At 35.1% G+C, this 16,568-nt stretch overlaps 1 protein-coding gene across 3 annotated transcripts in view; it reads left to right on the forward strand.

Moving 5' to 3' along the window:
- Nucleotides 1–9: 9 nt before the first annotated feature.
- LOC110461248 (CXXC-type zinc finger protein 1-like) overlaps nt 10–16,568 on the forward strand; it is a 26,036-nt gene continuing 9,477 nt past the window's right edge. Inside the window, exons 1-10 of one of the 3 annotated variants that reach the window (XM_021514651.1) lie at nt 10–98; nt 3,652–3,732; nt 7,880–8,034; nt 10,224–10,324; nt 10,841–10,965; nt 11,693–11,782; nt 12,304–12,372; nt 12,885–12,908; nt 15,737–15,822; nt 16,453–16,534. In XM_021514651.1, coding sequence (XP_021370326.1) covers nt 3,730–3,732; nt 7,880–8,034; nt 10,224–10,324; nt 10,841–10,965; nt 11,693–11,782; nt 12,304–12,372; nt 12,885–12,908; nt 15,737–15,822; nt 16,453–16,534 — 735 coding nt within the window. In that variant the 5' untranslated portion in view covers nt 10–98; nt 3,652–3,729. Of the gene's footprint in view, nt 99–3,651; nt 3,733–6,968; nt 7,291–7,879; nt 8,035–10,223; nt 10,325–10,840; nt 10,966–11,692; nt 11,783–12,303; nt 12,373–12,884; nt 12,909–15,736; nt 15,823–16,452; nt 16,535–16,568 lie in introns of those variants that run through there. The other 2 variants (XM_021514653.1, XM_021514652.1) reach the window with 2 other exon arrangements.

A 16,568-nucleotide genomic window follows, 5' to 3' on the forward strand; every position in this document is an offset into this window, starting at 1 on the left:
CATGCTTGCGTTTACCTGCTTCTGTATCACGAAATGCACAGCACTATTTCACGAAAACAATTATATATAGAAGATAAAACAACACCAAAAATAGCTGGGTAAGTAGGCCTTATACTTAGAATTAGAAGAACATCGATATTTAACAACTCTTTAGTATGTTATATGACTCGAACCACTGTTTGTACATTGTAGTTGTGTCAAGTGTTGTGTACAGTTTACATTCACATCTAGATTGTTCATCTTCAAAAATAGGTTGTTTACATTCTATGTACATGTTTAGTTTGTCATGTTATCGTTATTAAATCTTCTTACGTACATTTTAGGTGGTCATTGTGTATTGTGAAAATTTCCATTCAGTGATTCGCTTTAATACAGTTCTTTGCCCTTAATTTCATCACCTCATCATACCCGACATGAGTTGTATTCAGAGACCCAAATTAAAAATTGGATCTCAATTGTATGGTATTAATATAATGAACTTATACATAAGCTATTAAAAAGACACATGTGACATTAACATAGTAAAAAGTAAGTAATTAAAGCATCAAAATAAATAATTAACTTGGATTCAACTGTAGAGTTTATTCTGACAAAGTCGAATAATTCGGACTATGCCGCAGCCAGCTCTGGAAAAAAATGTTTATCAAAAGTTGTGACTTTCTAGCCCTGAAATAAAAATTATTAAACTTTTCTTTTTACTAAAAGTTGTGACTTTTAATAATAAAAGTTATTAAAAGTGTATAAGGCTACTTTTAATAATAAAAGTTATTAAAAGTGTATTAATTAGGCTATAATAATAATATAATAATATACAACGTTTATATAGCGCCCTATATAATTTGTAAAATTACTCTAAGGCGCTTTACAACATATGGGTAATAGTAATGGTTATAATTGTGAAAACAAACAACAAAGGCTTGCAATCACTTTCATACATTTAACAAGCAATGTGCACATACTTGAACAAATAAAAGGATGGTATTTACATGACGTCTTTGCAAAGATTCTAAAATGCAGACGTGAAGAGGTGAGTTTTTATGTCCCTCTTGAACTTGGCCAGGGTATTTGACTTCCTATTAGCAGATGGTAAGCTATTCCACAACGTAGCCGAAACCCTACCAAAGCATCTGTTTCTGTAGGTCACAGTACGAGATTTTGTGACACACAACAAAGATTCTGACTCCGACCGCAGTGATCTTGAGGGCTGATACAGGGTAACAAGCTCCTGTAGGTACTGAGAAGCTAGCTGTTCCATTCAGTGCCTTGTATGTGTATACCAGAATTTTGTACTGCGACCTGTATCATACAGGTAACCAGTGCAACGAATAAAGCGCAAGTGTGATGTGCTCTCTCTTTTGAGTACGAGTAACTAGTCGTGCTGCAGTGTTCTGGACCCTCTGCAGACGACTAGTTAGTTTGTCAGATATACCACAGAGCAGGGCGTTACCATAATCCAACCGAGAGGTAACAAGTGAATGCACTAAAATTTTGCATGCAATTGCAGTTAGAAACTGCTGAATACAGCCAATGTTCCTGATCTGGAAGTAACAGGATTTGGCAATAGCGTTCACTTGTTTCTCCATGTTCAGAGAACTGTCAAAGTATACCCCTAGGTTTTTAACAGCTGGAACAGTCTCAATAGTTCTGGCACCAACCTTGAGCTGGAGAGCCATTGTTTGCTGACACTAAGGGGAAAAGACGATTAATTCCGTCTTTTCCTGATTAAGTTTAAGCATGTTGGCGTTCATCCAGATACTGATATCTGTCAGACAAGCTTCCAGACTATCTGCGATAATACACCAGAGGTAGCAGACTGATTATTGGAAGAAGAAGAAGAAGAAGAAGAAGACGTTTAGATTTTTTTTTTCTTAAAGTTTAAAACTGTATTTCTGCGTTTGGTTTTGCCAGTGTTCATCAAATTCATATTCATTCTGTTCTTGAATTCACCACATTAGACAGAAGATTGTCCATAAATCAACAGATCTCTATGTGTAAACAATTTTTTTTAATATAGATCTAATCTTGAATGCAATTTGTAAATTTCAAAGTTGTGTGCACATGCAACTTTTATCACATAAATAATTTACGTCTTAATCTGTCAATGAAATGTTCTGAATTTTGCATATAGTCAGACAACAACATTACTGCATTATTTTGTTTAAACTTATGCGCGGCGGTACCTGTGAAAACTCATTCACCCCTGAAGTTTCATAATGAACTAGTCTAACCTTTGAATTGGAAGAGTTCAAATGTGTCTTCAGGAGTGAATGAGTTAATAAACTTGTCACTCTCTGTTGTGACTGAAGTGAATGCTACGGAATGACATGTTATATGAAATCTATTTATATATAGTTATATGCCATGACTGCACCTAAATGATTCTTAACATAGTCGGATAAGCATGAATCATGATTAACACATATGTAAAACACATCATTGCAATAGCTTGCATTGCTTACTTAGTAATCATGTGGTAATGATGTCGACATATAATTCTCATTTTTAGAGGAGGTAATCTTGAAGATGAGATGTGTAGTTTTATTGTACTGGTACAAGTATATATACATAAAAGGGAGATAACTTTTCACTGCTTCAAAAAATGCTTCAACAGGTGGTACATGTATGTATCATCAAATAGGAATTACCAAAACCGTACAACATATTGCCTCTACAGTAGGTTGTAGATGATTAATTAAATTAATAATATTATTAGAAAATTAATAATATTCTATTTTTTTAAACATCTATTTGTTCATTAATTATAAAAGCCCAAAACTTTTGGGAATACATATGAAATGGCACATACCAACATATGATAACTTTATAAATCTAAGATAAACAATAACAGATGCCATTAAAAAAAAAACTATACCCTCAGATAAACAAATAGACACTATTGATACAAATGTGTCCCCCTTATATTAGTATGTACATTTGTAAGCAAAGTTTAATTTTGCTGTCAGAAATGTTCTTTAATTGTTTTGAAGAGATGGTTTACATCAGACTGATCATTATTTTTAAATTCATTTCTACATCTGTAATATAAAGCACCTGTCACAGGTATCTTAATAGCTCGGTTTCTTCTTAGGCATCTAATTACCAGTATTGTATGATAAAACTTCATAAAGCAACAATTTCAAAATTACTAGTTGTAATTATTGAATTTGAAAGGGGAAACAGAAATGCTATTTAAACATTAGATGATAATAATTTGGTGTCAGTCAGACAGCTATTAAAGGTTTGATTAATTTTATAGGGAGCCCTGGAGACAGCTAGTCTTGTGTTGTTCTCGTCCCGGCTTCATTTGTCTGCCATTCATAGTGCCAACAATATACCTAGGCAAGTGCTGGAGTTCCTGGCATTTGTGGGTGGCTTTATTGATTTAACATTGTTTCTAGGGCTTTCCACACTTTCTGCATTGTTTTGGAAAGAACATACATGTATGTTAATTATTCTGCACAATTCAAAAGGGTTCCTATAGTTGAATTCAAAATTATTTTTGTATATCATATATATTAAATATTTCCGTACCACTGGGATAGTTTTACTGTAAATATTTTTTTCTGAGTATGAAATGATCTGAAAATGGTAAAATTCATAAAATTGTTTCAAAAATGTGTTAAAAGTCGATGAATTTTGATATTTTCCCAGGAGTACACTGTGATGTATTGATGATAGAGTTCCTTGGAGCTGCACCATTTCTGCAAGTCTAGCTTTAAAACAGACAAAATGGTAAGTAAAATGTACTAGATATAAATTTGTATTCAACATTTTTTTAGGTCACTTGAACTTAAGCTCAAGTGACCTATTGCTATCCATCTTCATCGTTGGTCGTGCGTTGTCCGTTAACATTTTACATTTTCAGCTTAAGCTGAAATACTGTCAACAGGATTTCATTAATATTTCATGGGAAGGTTACTGACATCTCCCTGACCAAGTGTTGTTATTTTTCGGGTCAATCAGAAATCCAATATGGCCACCACGGCCGCCATTTTGAAAAACTATTTCAAACTTAAAGTCAAGTTCTACTTGGCCGATTGAACTGAAACTTTGTAGGAATATTTGACTCATGGTCCTGACAAAGTTTTGTTATTTTTCGGGTCGATCAGGTATACAATTTGGCTGCCATGGCCGCTATTTGGAAAATACCTATTTCAAACTTAAAAACAAGTTCTAATGGGCCGATCTAACTGAAAATCGGTCTCGGAATGATCAGCTCATGGTCCTGACAAACTTAAGTTAAAGTTATGCTTAACAATTTTTTACTCAAATTGGTACATATTTCAACAACAAAAATAAATACTGTAGGACTCAGGTGACTGTTAAGGCCCATGGGCCTCTTGTTTATTAAATGAATTTTAACATGCAGAATATATATATAATCCAGTCCATGAAACACATGCTAAAGCATAACCATTCCAAATCTCTTCCAAACCTCACGCCACGTCGCATGATACACTAGTACTCTGTACCCTACGAACACGCCACACATACACTATTACACAATGATGACCGTAACATTAATGAATGCAAATTAAGGTAGTTTAGTTATATGGCATATGTATAGCTACATTGTTAGCTCACCTGCCCGAAGGTGTCGTCCGTCGTCGTCCGTCAACTTTTCCTTTAAACGACTTCTGAAGAACGGACAGGTGTAGAGCCATGATATTTGACTGAAAGCTTCCTTGGTAGGAGCCCAACAAAGTTTAAGAATGAAAATGACCTTGACCTGCTTTCAAGGTCACAGGGGTCAAATATGTCAAAGGCTTCAAACGACTTCTTCTGAAGAATTAAAAGGTATATAACCTTTATATTTTGCTGGTGGCTTCCTGGGAAAGAGCCCAATAAAGTCTGGGAATTAAAATGACCTTGACCTACTTTCAAGGTCACAGCGGTCAAATATGCAACCAACAACTTCTTCTGAGAAACCAAAAGGTATAGAATCTTTATATTTGGCTGGTGGCTTCCTTGGATAGAGCACGACAAAGTTTGAGAATGAAAATGACCTTGACCTACTTTCTAGGTGACAGTGGACAAATATGTCAAACTCTTTAAACGACTTCTTCTGAAGAACTAAAAGGTGTAGAACCTTCATATTTTGCCTTGTGGCTTCCTGAGATAGAGCCCGACAAAATTTAAGAATAATAATGACTTTGACCTTCTTCAAGGTCACAGGTGTCAAATATGTCAAAAACATCAAGCGACCTCTTCTGAAAAATCGAAAGGCATAAAATTAAAATATTTGGCTAGTGGCTTCTTGGGATAGAGCTCACCAAAGTTTGTAAATAAGAATGACCTCAACCTACTTTAAATGTCACAGAGGTCAAGAACATTTCAAAGGATTTATTCTGATGAATGGATTCATAAGATTTAGGTGGTAGCTTTTGGAATAGAGCTTACCAATTTAAGAAGGAAAATGACATTGACCTACTTACAAGGTCACAGGGGAAAATATGTCAAGCAACTTCTGAAGAATCAAAAAGCATAGAATCTTGTAATAATATTTTCCTGGTAGTTTCAACAGATGGAGCCAACAAAGTTTGCGAGGGCAATATTTTTAGTGCAATATAATATTTAATGAGAATATTTTGCTATGACTGCTTAAATATTCAGGTGAGCGATACAGGCCCTCTTGGGCCTCTTGTTATTATTATTATTATATAATTCCATGGAATTTTTGTATTTTATGCCCCAGTCACACATTCAAGGATCGGACGCCGGATTAGCCACAGATACGATTCACCATCATTCTGTAGTGGTCCTTAGCTGTCAGTAATGTATCCTGGATCAATTGTAGTAGTACTTGTATATCCGTGACAATTTTTGAACATATTCAAAAATTCACCATAGATCACACAACCGTAGCACATATTCAAAAATTCACCATAGATCACACAACCGTAGCACATCCTTAAACTGATCCTTAATAGAACGTACTAATCCTTGTTGTCCGTAATTGTCCGTATTTATTCGTAGTACATCCCCAGGCTCAAGTCGCCAAGGATCAGTACGGCTAGTTGCGGTGAACTATGTACTTGTACTAACCGGTACTAAAATTAAAATTAAGTTGTGGAATGAACACCCGAGCGTAGCAGTTTGTAAACAGATTGCTTACTGTGTCATTCTGTACTAAACCGTACCGAACCGTAGCAATCCGTATCACTCTCCATTGTCAACTAGCCCCTATATGTAGTCAAACTGTGGTGCATCCGTAGCGGACCACAGATATAGACTATTCCGGGATCATCCGTGAGTTTCCATCCATAGTGGATCCGGCGCAACGATCCATGAATGTGTAACCGGGGCATTAAAGAAGAAATATATATTTTAAGGTTACATTCCGGTTGTACTTTTGTCATCATTATTGGCACTGACAGTTATTGTGTAACCATAACCCTATAGAGCTGCCAGTAATCAGCATAAATGATTATAGGAAACCTGAGATTGGCTGTAGTTCAAGTACAGATATAGATACAAGTCTAGATCTAAGCACATCACCAATATCATATTCATGCTTTGCTAATGTATGTAACTGTTGGGGGATGGGAAATTATTTGAGACCTTTAAAACAATGTTTTAACTGTGTAATCTCTCTCTATATATAGTAGGTATCATAATTTTGCCATTATATAACCACTCCAAATGTGAATAACTCGTTGTACATGACATCATGTACCGTATGGCACAATAAAAGGGGATTACATCTATTTTGGTAAAATATGTGAAACCTGATCCTTTTTCCTCTCAGGACCTGGGACAAGTATAAAGAATAATCTTAATGTCATTTCAAATTCTGGTTACACTAATGTCTATACCAATCCATTTTGGTGTTTTATGCTTATTCTGGTAATTGTTTGATGATTGATATAAGTTCATAGAAGCATTATTGATACAGGTCCCATGAGCCTCTTGCTTTTGGTGCACTATTACTGATTAGGTTGCAGCTACGTGTGATCTTACATGTGAGTTTACCCTGACCTACAGCTGAACAGAGGCTATGTGTACATTGTTTCTGACACTCAGAAACAAAGGTGGGACATTATAAGACACCTAATTAATTCTGTTTGTCCTGTACACATCAGATAAACTGCTAGTGATAGCTGTTATCAAAGAGGTAAACAACAAGTGGACGTTAAGTTATTTGTGGAATTGGATACTTGGAGTCTCAATACATATGTGTGTGTAAGAGAAGTGTGATTCACTTACACAGGAAGTTGGGTCATGTTGGCTTATAAATTACGCAATCAACATGTGTCTGTGAAACAGAGTGAAAGTAGAAGTCGGCTGTGAGTAAGATTTTATTTCTTTATCACTGATGGTTTTAAAATTTCTTTTGAATGTAATGTCAAAGTGATGTTAAAATATTGAAGTTGAATGTCAGTGTTTAAAACAATGTAATACAGTTAAAATATTGATGTTGAATGTCAGTGTTTAAAACAATGTAATACAGTTAAAATGTCGATGTTGAATGTCAGTGTTTAAAACAATGTAATACAGTTAAAATATCGATGTTGAATGTCAGCGCTCCAAGTCAATATCGGTTTTTATCTGTGGAAACGTGATGCATTCCTGGTCAATCACTTGTCGGGAATAATATGAAAAAATAATAGATAAAATTATTTTTTGTACATCTACTCTATGAGAGAGGGATATACTTGTATGTGTCGTGTATGTCCTGCCATCTGTGATAACTGTTTAAAATATGTATGTGAACAGGATGTATAAAACGTGTTTATAATGCTAAATATGTATGTGAACAGGATGTATAAAACGTGTTTATAATGCTAAATATGTAATTCTATAGTGTGGTATTGCAGTGCAAATATATAAAGGAGAGTTTTACAACTTCTGTCATTTTCTATATTTGTTTGATCTCCAGTCGGACGGAATAGCCAACAAGTTCCAGTTACCGGAGCGGCAAGCAAAGGTGAACCAGCTGATCAGGAGGATGGACCACACAGAGGGTCCCCGGGAACATGTCGCTGAGGCCCAATACTGTATCTGTCGCTCTTCTGACTGTAGTCGCTTTATGATGTAAGTCAGCATAACACATCATCCACAGGGACTTGACACGTTCCTATGACCCAGAATGAAAAAAAATACAATAATAAGTGATCTGGGGTCGGACCATGGAGTATATTTTTCATTCTGGGTCATAGGAACGTGTCAAGTCCCTGTGACATATATATAATCTGTCCCTTCAATGACTGCTGTCCCTACATGATGAGAGATACAAAATTATGCTACTAATATCCCTTTATATGCCCTTGCCTTTTGACAGCAAGTGTATCCAGATATGAAAAAAACATGTATTTCGAAAATCCCATGATCTTATTTAAACATATATTAAAACAAATTATTCCATTCTGATACTAAATGCCACTGGAAGTGATGCCAGAAAAAAGAATGCAGCCTTGAAATCCTTTCTTGATAAATAACTGAAATACCAGACCTTAGAACCTGTTGCTGATTAGGTGGTCATGAGTTACATTAATTTTAGAAATGAATTATTTGATTTTGGCCATTCCCCAAATGATAGACTTGGTAGGAGCCCAACAAAGTTTGTGAATAAAAATGACCTTGACCTACTTTCAAGGTCACAGGGGTAAAATATTTCAAACTCTTTAAACGACTTCTCCTGAAGAACTAATAGGTATAGAATCTTTATATTTGTCTGGTGGCTTCCTGGAATAGAGCCTGACAAAGTTTGAGAAAGAAAATGACCTTGACCTACGTTCAAGGTCACAGCAGTCAACTATGTCAAACTCTTTTGAACGACTTCTCCTGAAGAACCAAATGGTATAGAATCTTTATATTTGGCTGGGCTTCCAGGGCTAGAGCCCGACAAAGTTTGAGAATGAAAATGACCTTGACCGGATTACAAAGTCACAGGAGTCAAATATGTCAAACTCTTTAAATGACTTCTTCTGAAGAACCAAAAGGAATAAAATCTTTATATTTGGCTAGTGGCTTCCTGGGATAGAGCCCAACAAAGTTTGGGAATGAAAATGACTTTAATCTCTTTTCAAGGTCACAGCAAATATGTCAAACACTTCAACAGACTTCTTCTGAAGAACTAAAAGGTATAATATCTTCAAAATTGGCCGGTGGCTTCCTTGGATAGAGCCCGACAAAGTTTGAGATGAAAATTACCTTGACCTACTTTCAATTGCAAGGTCATAGTGGTCAAATATGTCAAACTCTTTAAACAACTTCTTCTGAAGAACTAAAAGGTGTAGAACCTTCATATGTGCCTTGTGGCTTCCTGAGATAGAGCCTGACAAAGTTTGAGAATGAAAATGAGTTTGACTTTCTTCAAGGTCACAGGTGTCAAATATGTCAAAAACATCAAGAGACTTCTTCTGAAAAAAATTGAAAGGCATAAAATTATAATATTTGGCTAGTGGCTTCTTGGGATAGAGCTCACCAAAGTTTGCAAATTAAAATGACCTCAACCTACTTTAAATGTCACACAGGTCAAGAACATTTCAAAGGACTTGTTCTCAAGAACCAAAAGGAATGGATTCAAAAGATTTGGCTGGTAGCTTCTTGGGATAGAGCTATAAAAGTTTGAGAAGGAAAATGAAGTGACATACTTACAAGGTCACAGCGGAAAATATGTCAAACAGCTTTTGAAGAAGAACGATGGCCAAAAAGCATAAAATCTTATAATAATATTTGACTAGTAGTTTCGACAGATGGAGCCGACAAAGTTTGCAAGTTACAAATTTGTAGTACAATGCAATATTTAATGAGAATATTTGCTTATTCAGGTGAGCAATACAGGCCCTCTTGGGCCTCTTGTTATAATCTAATGAAAACGACAATACAAAAATAAATGACATTGTTTTCCAATACTTCTGATTGGTTTAGTAGCTCAGAAGTTACGAATCAATGTTGTGTCTTGAGCAAAATCCTTTTGTTTTTATCAGAAATGAATATACATGTATATGACCTTATTTTAACCATTTCAGCTATGAGCTAAAATGTGTTGTCTGTGATTTCAAATTCAATTTCATAATCACTGTAATTATTTTGGGGGCTTTTCCTTCAAGAAAAAACCCAGATTTAACTAAGTGTATGTCAACTGTGAGGAGTGGTACCATGGTGACTGTATAGGATGTGACAAACTTGTATCTATATTTACAGAGGGTGTGACAACTCTGAGGAGTGGTACCATGGTGACTGTATAGGATGTGACAAACGTGTATTTATATTTACAGAGGGTGTGACAACTGTGAGGAGTGGTACCATGGTGACTGTATAGGAGTCACACAGCTAGATGCCAGGTCAATCAAACAGTTCTTCTGTGAGATGTGTCGAGGTCAGTACAGATACAAAAGTTGACCAATCATAACTGAATTATCTTTAGGTCGTATTTACATGTATTTGGCATATAAAATGTTTAGGTGGTCAGTTCTAACAAGTTATTCTTCATTACTTGATTTTTAAATAGCATAAAATTGTAATTGCTAGATAATTTTACTATGTAATCAGTGAGAATTAAGAATTTATTATGAACATAAAGAAAATCTTCATTGGAAACATTCCATTGCTTGAAGCTTAATGGAATCAAGATAATAATAATAAATGGACAATTTTCTCTTAAATTAAGTTCAAATAATAATTTGTACAAGGATAAAAAACCCAGGTAAAACTAATAACAATGCTGATGAGATCATGCCAGTCCAATCTCTGATTTAATGACCTCAATTATAAGCTTCCCAGTATGCTGTACTTAATTCTCCTGTGAAATGAGATTTCAATCCTATTTACTCCAATAAATGTCAAATTATAGTCAGACTTTGTTTCAACTGTTGTATTGATTTCTTAATTACAGAGCAAAATCCCAGCCTTGATATCAAGTATAAATCCAAGAAGAAAAAAGAAAATAAAGAGAAGTTCACCTCTCACCCAGCCGCAGAAAGAGAAGGTCTAAGACAGGAATGGAAATACAGTGAAAAGGTGATTAATGTCCTCACTCAAATGATGTTGGCCGAGGAAGGGGAGGAAACTGATGGGCTGTGGGGGGGAAAGTCAGGTGGAGGAGATATTTGATAGGGGCTGGGAAAGGGTAGACCTCATATGTGGCTTTATAAATAGAAGAACAAGTGATGGGGACCGGGGAAGGGGAGACAGTTTGTAAGGGATGGCGAAGCAGAGACAGGAAGTGATGGAAGTAGGGAATCGGAGAAAAGCATAGAAAGGTAATACAGATGTTGGTAGCTTGGGTAGGGGAGACAACCTAATGTGGTATGGGCTTGAGAAGCTGAGAAAGGTGATGAGGATGGGGAAGAGCAACAGTTGATGGAAGCTTGAATGGGGCTGGAGAATAGGTAACAGGTTTAGGGAGCTAGGAAAGAGAGACATGTATTGGGGTTGTGAAAGGGGACACAGATTATATTGTTTGGGAAATTAGGAAACCGATGGTATGAGATGGGAAAGTTGATACAGATGAAAAGGCTGGGGAAGAGGAGACATATGATAGGAGCTGGGAAAGGGAGACAAGTATTGCATCTGGGAAAGGGGAGACAAGTGATAAGATGCTAGAAGTGGTAACGGTGGGGAAGAGAGATAAGTGATACAGACAGTAAGAGAGCATGGGGTGGAACAAAGTATATGTTATACAAGTCTAATGAATGATGTCTAAAGAAATAATGTTGTCGTTTACCTGCAAATTTGGCCTGTGCAGGAAAAATCCAGAAAAAAGTCTTCAAGGCGATGTGGGGAATGTAAAGCCTGTCATCGAACCGAGGACTGTGGACGGTGTGACTTCTGTAAGGTAAGGTTGTCTGTAGCATCATACTGGTTGTCATGACGTCATAAACGATGCCATATAGGTTGTCAGTAATGTCATGAAGATATCTGCATCAACAGCTGAATATCCAGGTCTAAAACTAAATTGAGCATCTGATATTACATTCATTTCAATGTGTCATTTCACTAATCTCTCATTCAATCAGTCAAACTTGCATTTCCAGGTTTTTCGATCTCGGTAATGTAGTTTGTCCCTAGAAATTTGTTTCCCTTTATATATAAAATATTTTACTAATTAAGAGCCCTGGGGGCTTAGCATTTTGGAAAACTAGAGCAATTGCAGAACCTCCAAATTTCTCAAAGAGAAATAACATAACAGACAATATTGTCCAATAAGTTTTGAATAGTAAAGGAATAGGACTCTTGGACCAGAAAAGGGATAGGACTTTTGTATATAACACAAATTTTATATTGCAGATTTCTTGTGCCACACAGCAGCAATTCAACCATGATCCTTAAAAATACATTGAGGTTTCTTTTTTTCAGGATATGAGAAAATTTGGTGGTCCGAACAAAATACGTCAAAAATGCAGGTTGCGGCAGTGCCTAAATTTTGTAAGTTGTAATTATTTTTCTGCATTGTTCTTTTAGATATTTTTTATGTTCATTATTTTCATTTTAATGAATGGCAAATTCTAAATGTTCCCTTTGAGTAAGTAAAATGTTTTTGTTTTGCAAGAATTTATGTTGAACTCAAAAGCCAAGGTCATGGTCAGGAATATTTGTGATGTCAATGAGATGTCTGTTTTCTTGATCTTCAAGTTCTTTAACCTTCGTCTGTTTGATATTTAACACAACAGACATTAGTTATACCATTTTTAGTAGTCATTAAATAATTATGAAAAAAAAAATTGAATAATTCTTTAATTACAAATTTTGACTGCTGTATACGTAGTACTAAGTAGCTGGTCAACGCACAACAGAATAGCTTCTAGAAATTATATAAAGCAACTTTGAATAAAATATAACTTTGTGAGTATCATTACATTTCATAAATATTGTATAATAGAACCAGTAATATATTTGACAAAGGCATAATTGTAACAGAGAACCTTTTTTTTTTCCAGTGCCGTTTTCGTAAGAATCAAGGGGTAAGCGTTTAAAGTTAGGTTGTGCTGCGTTTTGTGTGCAACTAGAAGTGAGCACTTAAATATGTATTACCGTATATCAGTTTGATATAAGATCGATAGTCAGCACACTTGTCCAGTATAGGACTGAAGGGTGTGTTTGACAGTGTTTTAACTTGGTTGTGCTGTTGATTGTTAATTAATTAACTTGTTTTCTGACCAATGACTTCAAATTCTCTTTCACTTGTTATAAAAAATATTGCTTTTCTGTGTCTCAAAAGATTATTTATTGAAATCGAATGATATAAAATAAGTTAGCATTGTAGCTGAAGAGATTGACATGTTGACAATGATGACTATTTAAAAACAAAACAAATGCCATTGAAATATTCATTTTTATGTTTTAATGAAAAAATATTAATGGAACTGATAAACTGATAAATATTCCTGTATATAAGTTTGTGTAGTTTTGATATTCAATTTCTTTAATGTATTGTATGGGATACATCATGATCAGTTACTGTATAAACTACTATTTTGCTACAGATAGATTCATTGCAAGAGAGTATAACACAGTTTGTAATACAAGCCTACTAAATCACTCTTGAAAAGAAAAAATACTAATAAATAATAATCATATAAATCACCAACCATCAACCAACACTATAAACGTAGAGGGGTAAGGAGGGAAGTATAAATCACTAGGTTTATGTCTCTAAGACAGGGACATCCTAGGTCTTACTTCAGACATAACATCAGCTGCTTCTGTGTGATTTCTGTTTGTTCGTTTTCCAGTTGACATGTTATATCCTAACTTTATGTTTGGTTTCACATGTTATGATTTGGTGGTTTTATTCATGCATGTGTATTTTTTATTTTTTTCCTGAAATTAGTTTACATGGTTTTTATATGCAGATTAAATGTCCTGTTCAAAGAAAAACACCAAAAGATGTTTCTTTGTCAGGCTTGCTTTGCTTTCTCTTTCCTTTGTTTCATTTTATTTAATTTCTTTTTTCAAGGATTTCATATTATTTTAATTGGATATTATCACTTCCTTTTAAAACATGTACACCCTATGACCCTACAAATTTGGGAGTATATAGCAGGCATTCATACATTTGTCTGAGCATCATTATCCTCTAATAAAATAAAACCAGAAACTTGACAGATATGATTATCATGACCAAGATATGTAATGTCTACCTCTGTCGGGCCCTTACTGTTAATGTCAAGGTCAGGGCTATGATTATCATGACCAAGGTATGTAATGTCTACCTCTGCCAGGCCCTTACTGTAAAGGTCAAGGTTAGGGCAATGCTTATCATGACCAAGCTATGTAATGTCTACCTCTGTCCAGCCCTTACTGTAAAGGTCAAGGTTAGGGCAATGCTTATCATGACCAAGCTATGTAATGTCTACCTCTGTCCAGCCCTTACTGTAAAGGTCAAGTTCAGGGCAATGATTATCATGACCAAGATATGTAATGTCTACCTCTGTCCAGCCCTTACTGTAAAGGTCAAGGTCAGGGCAATGATTATCATGACCAAGATATGTAATGTCTACCTCTGTCAGGCCCTTACTGTAAAGGTCAAGGTCAGGGCAGAGGATCAAAGGACAACATTTATTGTTTTGATTTTCTGGACCCTTATTTCTTTTTGCTGTCACATTGACCTATGAAACTTCACATGTAATGTTGATCATCACCAGAGTGAAAGTGTCAATATTGACACTCTTTAGGTTGAGGTCAAGGACATGACAAGGGGGTCAAAGGTCAAACTAATACTCATACTTATTTTGATCATCTCTCCTTCAGTCATCTTCCTATATTGGTATATACATTAAAGCTACTGTAAAATCAAACTGTATATAAACAGTGGTACTTCTGGATTCTGATGCATAGTTAATCTCTGGAAATATAATGACCTTGATTTTATTGTACTGCAAGTACTGTGCACTCTTGTGACACAAGCAGAATAAGCAAGGAATATTAAGAATTTTGAGAGAAATTCTGCTTTTCATTCAACTGTTTCGAAATACGACATAACTCAATTTTGAAATTATATTTTCATTGTGATATTTCCTACCTACATGTACCCATGGTTGTAGGGAAGAGAACAGTTTATACAAGAGCACAGCTTGTGGTTTGTAGATATCTGTACAGGATATATATCTTCTATGTATAACTGTAACTCCATCTAACCTATTATTTGGAATTTCTGTATTTCCACTATTAACGTTTGTACTTGTGTGTGATAGAGTCTTGATTTTCTCACAGTCATATACATGTATCAGATATAATTGACTTCCTAATTTACACATTTGTAGGTTTGAAATTTAATGGATGAAAATATGACTATGAAACACCTTTGCGCTTAAGTGATTCAGTTGTGTATGTTAAGTTTTATCCTTGGCATGCTGTCACGGTCTATACAGTACAGGGATTAAAGCAGGCATTGACAGTGGCCCATGTATGCACATTTAGAATGAAATGGCCAATAACAGTGTGAAAAAAATAGTATTTTCAATAATTTATAGTAACTTGCCTATTGAAATGGCTCATAGTTTGATTTAGCCATCCAAACTACTGCAGTAGAATATATATCCATAAATGTCACTAACTTGTTATGAAGAAATGAATATATAAAATTAACACTGAAAACTTTTAATTCGATGAACAATTTAAACAATTGATACATATACATTAAATGATTTCTCTTGTGCACAATCTAGAAGATGCTTTGTAAAGTAATTATAATAACTTTAAGGGATATTTGGTTAAAGTTGTGACATTGAGCAAAAGTGATTTTCTTTGTTGCTTCCGTAATTTATTATCTACCTTTTTTCCGGAACAGGGTTTGAATATGTCGGTGAAGAAGCCTGAGAAATCACAACGCACTGTTACGTCAGAAACAGAATCTATGAGAACCAGCTTTTCTGGGTGAGATGTTATGTGAGGTTGACAAATCCATAGAACAGCATATTGTACACATGTTAGATTTGATAAATCAAAGAGCAAGGAAATTATAAGCAGCCTTGATAATCCAGTGTCCTTCATTCCCATTAGATAAGCAAGCCAACGTCATCTTCAGTAAATAATCCAGTCACTTTCATTTTCAGTAGATAATCCAGCACCCTTACACTTCCAGCTGCCATTTTTACCAGCAGATAATCCATTTCCGGTATTTCTATAGCAAGTGGAGAATCCAGACATCTTCATCTCCTGTAGATTATCTGTCACCTTCATTTCCAGAAGTAACCTATTCTCCTTATTGCCAGTAGATAATTCAGACATTTTTATTTCCAGTGTATAATCCAGTTGCCTTTGTTTGCAGCAAAAGAAAAATTCTATATAGAAAATAGGTCAATTTATTCTCCAAAAGCACTGGCTAAAAATCGCTTGATAGTGAGAAAAAACAACAGATTAGTCTTTGCAGAGATTTAATATTATTATAAATGGCGCTCCTCTGGCTATTGATAATTATGATATTAAAATAACATACCAACAAAATGTGATAAACAACTTATTTGTTATGACAAACATTGTTATGATTTTTTTCTCATATTACAGACATTTTTCAGAAGATGAAGATGAGTTCATGGATTTTGATGAAGATGGAGGTACCTCGGAAAATGTAGAAAAACCTTCAAAGGTGAAAACTGATGCAACATTTTAGTGGGGGGGGG

Source organism: Mizuhopecten yessoensis, unplaced genomic scaffold (genome assembly GCF_002113885.1).
Source record: "Mizuhopecten yessoensis strain PY_sf001 unplaced genomic scaffold, ASM211388v2 scaffold10591, whole genome shotgun sequence".
Classification (NCBI taxonomy): Eukaryota; Metazoa; Mollusca; class Bivalvia; order Pectinida; family Pectinidae; genus Mizuhopecten; species Mizuhopecten yessoensis.